At 33.0% G+C, this 8,197-nt stretch overlaps 1 protein-coding gene across 1 annotated transcript; it reads left to right on the plus strand.

Annotated features, from left to right (window-relative positions):
• The first annotated feature begins 3,785 nt into the window (after positions 1-3,785).
• On the plus strand, positions 3,786-4,529 carry LOC113742079 (pterocarpan synthase 1-like). The gene has a single exon (XM_027269783.2). The coding sequence runs from the start codon at positions 3,791-3,793 to the stop codon at positions 4,367-4,369; it is 579 nt and encodes a 192-aa protein (XP_027125584.2). The 5' UTR covers positions 3,786-3,790; the 3' UTR covers positions 4,370-4,529.
• The last annotated feature ends 3,668 nt before the right edge of the window (positions 4,530-8,197 follow it).

Here is an 8,197-nt window from a genome sequence, read left to right on the forward strand (position 1 = left end):
GGATGTAATTCTTGAATAATTTAATAATTAATTGAGACAATAACTTAAATTTTGTTTTCAATCAGCAACATCTAAACTACTACTCAGTGCTGTGGAAGAGCATCAGCATCCATGAGTGCACACCCCAAAACGCCTCAACTATCGAGGTGATGCCCAAGGCTTAAGAAATCCAGGCTTTCAAGAGGCCAAAAGAATAAAATGAAGCCAGTTGTTGGCACGGGGAGATAACTATTGGTAATGGAATAGGGGTCACTGGATTTGTTAAACAATCATTTAACCAACCAAATTGAGGTGACAAGGTGATGAATGGTTCCTATCAATTTTGACCATTTCTTAGAATGATTAGTATCATAACAAAGAAAAATTTCAACTACCTTTTGTTTTACATGTCCATCTATAACATTATAAGGTTTTTAGTTGTAGAAAATTTAATTCCTACTGGTCTTACACCCTACACCTCGAGCTTTAGTCTCACCTCAGAGAGGGAAGAAAAAAAAAAAAAAAAGCTTCGCCCAACGTTATCGTCAATTAGAACATTAATGCTCTTACTCTTGAACTAAGTTAGAGTCAATTGGACCTGGAGGTTAAAGACCAGGTACACTATCAGTATGACTGCATTTTATGTGTTCCCTCCCTTGTGATCAATTCCCTTAAGATGAGTTGGTTGTTTAGTCAACTAGTGCATGGTTAAATTTTTTATTGGGTTAATTATAAAAACCCCCCCTAAGGTTTAACAAGTATGCACTTTATCTCCTAATGTTATTATTTTCTCACTTTACTCCCTAAACCATTAATCAACTCTAATATTGCATAATGAAATTATCAAAAAGACATGGACACCCCTAAGGCTAGTTATAGTAAATTCCCTAAAAGTATAGCTATTTTGTACTTTATTCGTTGATATCACTTTTCTCTTAATTTGTTTATTCGTCCCTAAAATTAGTAGTCAACTCTAATATTTTGTGCCACTCAACATAAACTTTTTAGATGTAATAAAAATTTTTAAGAAAAATTTAGCAATTCAAATAAATTTTAATAGCATCTAAGCATGGTATATTAGAAGAACAACTCTGAAAATTTTGAACTCCGAATCAACCATATTTCTCTTTTTTAGTATTATCAATGAAAAAAATGTATACTTCCATATAAAAAAATCTAGCTATTAAAAGAAAAGTTTAGCTGTATGCACATTTCTAAAGAGAAATTGATAATATCCGATCATTTTTAGACTTTCAAAAATATTTTTTGCATTTTAATTTTTTAATAATAATTTTTATTTTTCCCCACTATTGAATCAAATTAGCAAGATATGCTCCTCAATCTATAAAAAAGTGCAATTATGCAACGAAATTTAACTAGTACCATATATATATATAATATAGTGTTTTATTATTACATTAGCAATATTGATTTTTTAGATATTAATTGTTCTGGGTGTTATCAAATATTGGAGTAGTAATGCTTTTAGTTAAAAATAGGGATAATTTCAAAAACCTCCCCTGAGGTTTCTGACAATTTCACTGAGCTCCCCTAAGGTTTGAAAAATTACACTTACCTCTCTTGATTTGATAGTTTTAGTAACAAAACCTTAAAATAATATTGACTTGGACAATTTTTTAATTAAATATCCAAAAAATGCCCTTGTGGAATGAGTTTTAATTTATTTTCCTATACAATTATAAGATTATTTAGTATAATTATAAGGAAAATGTGCCAAATTTTTCATGTTTCTATCTACTATTTGATAAACAACTATAATGATACTTTTATTACTATGATATGATATTTTTTATGGTATTGTATTATGGATTCAAATTTATAAGATAGAACAGAAAATGTTGAAATAATTCATTTAGAGTTTATAAATTTTTGGAGTAGTGAAATTATTGTAATTTAGTAGTGTTTTTGGGCCATTTCTTTTTGATTTATTGTTAATTTTAATACCAAAAAATAGAAAACAAAGATCAGCAAAAACATTGGATTACATATAAAATTAACTCATCAAAAAAGTACTAGTTCGACATTTGGTTATAATAGAAACCTAGAGACAATAGTGATAGTTCTACAGTTTTATTGGCGAAAAATTTAAAGAAAGGAATAAGAAGGAAAAAGGTTGAAAAAATAAATTTAAAACTCATTTTAAGTATAAGCATACCAAATAAGAGAATTTCATTAAAATATTTAAGGGTAAAATTGTCATTTTAAATGATAAGGGAGGTCTGTGTAATTTTTCAAACTTCAGGGGAGCTCAGTGAAATTGTCAAAAATCTCAGGGGAGGTTTCTCAAATTATCCCTAAAAAATAAACAAATTGATAAAAAGTGATATTAGGGGATAAAGTGCAAAACAAGCTATACTTTAAGGGATCTTACTGTAGTCAGCTCTAAGGGGTATAAGTGTTCTTTTGACATCACTATTACATAATATTAGAATTGACTAACGGCTTAGGAGATAAAGTGAAAAAAAAATAACGTTAGGGAATAAAGTGCAAAAAAATAACGTGGCTGTTCGGATGAAAGGTAAAGATAAAATTTTATTGAAAAAAGTGGATTGACTTTTCTAATATAGCAATTAATTTGAAAAAGAAAAAGTGACAAATATAACAAATTTTATGGGTTGGAGGGAGTAATACTGATTTTCAACCCATAGAGAGTGCTTCACCTTTTCTTTATCCATCCAAATTCTTTTTTGCACTTCTTAGATAACTGAATAAGAAGAGGGGTTGAAGAAGAATGGGAAGAAAATCAAGTTTTCTGCCACCTTGAGACAATCTTGGAGATATTGCTGCGCCTAAAGAAATTCTGTTGTTAGTTTGTACAAAGCCTGAACACAGTAAGTTGTAGCATCCCCCAGTCAAATTTAGATCAGTCTGCAGATTGAAGGCAGTTAGGAGTCAGAAACTTTCATGTCTAATCCATACAAATGATGAATTCGTGAAGAATCCAGGACATATCATTGATAATTACCGTCCTATTTGTGAAGAATCTAGGGAATTTATCTCGATACAAATTTGGATTGATCTGGAAAAATCAAACATGGAAGATCCTTAGATCATCTTCTTCTACATCAGAAGACGAAATACAACATTGAGGAACACTTTCATTCCCAGAAGATGAGAAACAAAAGGCAAGTCTAAAACGAGTTTTACTGATTATTGTGGTGATCATGTGAGTTTAAATAACGGATTCCAAATGTCAAGTATGGAATCAAGACGCGAATAGTATGATCATAATTGGCTGCACTTACAAAATAGTTGGCATGTTTGGATGCGTGAGGATGACTGTTGAGGCTGTGTAGTCGGTTCTGAACACGAAGTTAGAATTTTCCTACAATACAAGTATACAACTGGATTGTTCTTGTTTGTACTTTCTGCTTTAATTTACTAAGATGTATGAGCTATAGAAATTCAAATCACATGGAGACAACCTTAATATTATTGTTTTCAACTTTTTAAAATGTTTCTTCATTCGCCCACATCCCATGCATAACGACAGATTAGCTGTACTACCAACATCTTCGTTAGTCAACTACCGCGGGCTTACATTTTTAATTTATTAAGGTTTGCTAGTACAAACCTTAATATTGTTTTCAACTTTCTTAAATGTTTCTTCATTTCCCCCCACCCCATATATCACAGATTAGCTGTGCTACCAACATCTTTGTTAGTCAACTGCTGCGAACTTGCATTGTTTTTTTAATTTCCGGGCATATGCACCCTTAATTCCAGTTCCCATAGATATAAGGATAGAGGAAAGCTTTGGAAATGGACAAGTTGAGCATAGAAGATGAAGATGAGAGCACTCAATATTGCAATGCTTTGGTGGGTGGTTGTAATATTTGCCGTGCCATTGGCTCATGGCAGCATTGATCAAAGCCCCAAAGCGGTGGAAAACTGGTTCAAGAGGCTTCCGCAAGCAAAGGAGAAGTTGACAAAGCTTCACTTCTATTTTCACGACACTGTAACTGACAAGAACCCCACGGCAATACGAGTTGCTCAGGCCAACATTACTAGCAAATCACCAACGCGGTTCGGGGAAACCTTGGTCGTCGACGATCCACTGACACTGGGACCTGAGCCCTCTTCCAAGATCATTGGTCACGCCCAAGGTATATATAGTTCGGTTTCCAAAGAGGAACGTTCCCTGATTATGATTCTGAATTTGGTATTCAACGATGGCAAGTTTAACGGCAGCACCCTTAGCCTTCTGGGCAGTAATTCCATATTCCACGAGTACAGGGAGATGCCGATACTTGGTGGTACTGGGGTTTTCAGATTCGCCCGCGGAATAGCTACAGCAAAAACCTATGCCAGCAATACTACCACACGAAATGCTGTTGTTGAATACCACGTCCTCGTTCTACATTATTGACCTTGATTCGATGCCATTTGTTCCTCCTATTTTATTTGCTTGTTTCATTTGTCATATCGATCACAATAAGGATTTTCATGGCCTTCATTTCATGTTAAGGATGTAATTCTTGAATAATTTAATAACGCATTAAGACGATGACTTAAATTTCTTTGTTTCACTTCTATTTGTTTGGTATCTTTCTAGATAATACTGATCATCAGCTCATACGGAGAGCTTTTCCTTTTACTTCTCCATTCATATTCCTTTTTGCACTTCTAAGACATCTAAATAAGAAGAGAGGTTGAAGAAAAAGAATGGGAAGAGAGGTGGCCGTTTGTTAGTCATCTTGTCCTTAGGAGTTTTTTTTCTTCTTTATCTGTACATGGCCAAGGCCTATTTTAAACTAATCTTAGAGACCAGATTTTAGTTTTGAATTTCTAAAATGTTATATTGTGGTACTCTCCCCTGCTGGAGAAAACAAGACTTTTTGGACTAAAAAAAAGATAAAATCAGAAGTAGGTCATACGCTGCTTTTGGAGTTAGATTGCGTATAAATTTTTTGTGCGACAAAAAAGAGCTCAAAAAAAAAAAAAAAAAGAACTCAAAGAATAAAGAGCACCCAAAGGATATATTAATGTCCACAGGTTCAAGAAAGAACCTTCTTCTCATACTTGATCAAGATGAACAAACGTATGACTTGCATTCCGTATTCCTTTCCAGCATTACAATCTATTAATTTCATTTGTTTTATATATAGAAAACTAGGGGGAGAGCCCGTGCATCGTGCGAGTATGCATCGCGCGCGAGTGTTTAGTACCTGTGGTTAGAGAGGATTTTTTATTGGACAAATAATAATACATTCTCAAAAGAATAATAATATATTCTAGTTGCAACATATACTTGTACACTTTAGTTTATCAATGCTTTTACAATTTTATCATTCCCAAAAGATTCCAACAGATGTCAGTTGAAAATCGTCTAAGAGCAAACATAAGTTATTTCATACAAAGGAATATTCTCCAATGGTTAGTTATAGCAACATGTTAATTGCACAACATGTTAATATGTTTTTGAATTAATTACACAACAAAAGCCACACTTTAATTAAATGTATCTATAACACCATTTCAGTAATTATACCAATATATAAGTTTATATGAGTTGTACTCGATGCAAAACAGTTACAAAATAATTTCATATTACAGAAATACCGAGATGTCTTCATAATCAAAGCTTTAAATGTACCAAAATGAGGGCATTTTGATAAATATATCTAAATACGTATTGCCCTTAGTTGTACTAAAAGTTAAAAAAAAAACTATGCAATATTTCACATTCCCAAAAAGCCATTATCCATGCGGTTGAAATTCAAACCTTCTTTGACAGCAATTCATTCTTATATAGTATAAGGATAATGATATTAACTGACATCCACCACTTGCCAAAATAAGAAAGAGCTCACACTTTCAATTCAAGTTCTTCACCTTAAGTACTCCCATTTTGCCTTTTGATGTGAAAACTACTTTGAATTGATTCCACTGTAAATTATCTTTTCATTTTCATAACACCAATATTTAACTTAGAAGTCATTGTAAAGTCAACCTTGGATTAATATACAGTTTGGAAAAATCCTATGGTATTTTTAAAGAATCATTTCCTCAATTTATACCCTTTAATAATGATAGCAGTGAATATTTTAAATAATTAATTGTTACAATCTGAGTGTCAAAATAACTTATTTTTCTATCCAACAACAAATTGAAACCTAAATGTATGATATCGAAAAGAGATTATAAAATCTCCTATAAGTTTGTCCATCAAGAAACTAGTTTCACTTGAACCATTGAAAGAAAAAGTCAAATCAACTCCGTAGCTCACCATTTTGAACTTTTTTGTTTTGATCTTTTTTTTACTCCTATCTTCGGCGTAAATTTGTCTCTGACTGTGCCAGCAATAAGTTGTATTGAAAGGGTAGCTTATCTTGGAGAAAGTACGAACTCAAAAGGACTTGCAAATTTATTCTTCAGTTCAAGGCACAAAGACTTATTTGGTTGCTGATCGCTTCTAGCTTAGGAATGATAACAAGCGGAAATGGAATACAAGGCATAATTATTTTAGTTTGGTTTTCACTTTCGTCTGGTCCCAATAAACAATTACAATAAAAATTTTTCGTGTACAATGTTGCAATGTAATATACAACAAAATTCCTTAAAAACACCTAATTATAGGGAGCACAATTTTCCAAATGCCACTGTTTGAAAGACCTTTGCCAAGTGGCGTAAGCGGGCTGCCAAAAGTAGTGAAGGATTGACAACTGCTGTCTCCATAGAAGTGCCAAAAGCAAGATTTTGGCCTAGTTAAAACAAGAGTGTATGGATTCCAATTAGATGAAAATCGAAAGATCTCAAGCGACAATACAGAATTTCTCAAAACAAACTTGTCTCTCATCTCCATTTCTAAACCTAGCGACTGTCCATTTGGAGCTCCAGCTTTTAGCATTAAGAAACTTACAAGAGTTTCGATTCCAAGTGGACCATATTTAAAGAACATTTCAATCATTGGAATCAGGCTATTTCAAGTTATCTAGAGGATTCCAGAAATTTTGTCTTTTGGGATTTGTCATATCTTAATTGCTTTATAACTTGCGCCAGGAATCTGATGAGGTCTACAGAAGCACTCTTGCTTTACTCACTAATTTTTCTCATTGACTGCGAGTATACAGGCTGGTTTCATAGTCCAAAAAAACTAGGGTTGATTCCATGGAGAGCACTTACAATTACTAGAACTCTAAACTACTTTATTATCAAGACAATCACCAATTATAAGGAGCAAAAGCTACTCTAGATACAAATGTATAACAAGTACAAGTGACTAGATGAATTCAACTAACATATAAGTTCTGGGGTTTAGAATCAACCAAATATTCTTGACTCCAGTTCAATTGAGTCACAAATGCTATACTACTTGTTTTGCTAAGGGCTCATTCATAGAGAGTATTTGAAATCCAATTTTGTGAAGGATCAAATGTTACCTACACATGCATTTCCCTATTTTTATGAAACAAGCATGATGCCATTAAGTTCAAGAATGCTCTAAGGCCCAACTAATCTCAAGACTACTTTCATGTGTCAAGTTCCTAGGTTTCTGACAGGTTGTCGAACCTGTGCAATAATAATAATAATTATCCTAAGTGCCAACAAAGTAGTTTCGTGTCAATTCTAGTACTGGAGCAGAGACTCTAGATATGTAATGGATTACTTGATTCACCCTGGTTCCGAAGAGTTTGTTTAACCCGATATACTAGAATTTGTTCACGAGAAATCTATAATTTATATATAGGGCAAGTAGCGTCGTATCCTCACGGACTGGGAGTAATTCGTTTCTACTAAAGTTCAAGTTATGGAGGATTTCTAGGGGAAATTAACAATGAGCTATATTAATCAAATATTGCAATTGAACAGGAATTAAATAACAATTAAATAGCAATAAGGTAAAAACTCAAACAGTATTGGAAAGCTCTAGTCAAGAAGCAATTTCGGAAATGGTTATTCTAATTGATCCTCGATGCAAGAATAATTCCACATATAAACTGATAAACAAGTTATAATTGTCACACGAACGATGACAATCAATTTTTCCTTAATTATCGATAGTTAAGGTACGACCGTAAGCTATTACTCTAATTGCAAAGTAATCTTAGGTACGACTATAGAATTGAATTGCACAATTGCTTTAAGATTTAGAGAAATCCTGTTCTAACCAAACAACGCGCTACGAGTGTTACTTACAAATTAGCCCGTATATTTTCCTGACATAACCCGATTATATCAATTGCCACTAATTTAG

This window comes from Coffea arabica, chromosome 4e (assembly GCF_036785885.1).
Source record: "Coffea arabica cultivar ET-39 chromosome 4e, Coffea Arabica ET-39 HiFi, whole genome shotgun sequence".
Taxonomy (NCBI): Eukaryota; Viridiplantae; Streptophyta; class Magnoliopsida; order Gentianales; family Rubiaceae; genus Coffea; species Coffea arabica.

Coding starts and splice junctions, on each gene's coding strand:
- LOC113742079 (XM_027269783.2), top strand. CDS start 3,791: ATGAGAGCACTCAATATTGCAATGCTTTGGTGGGTGGTTGTAATATTT.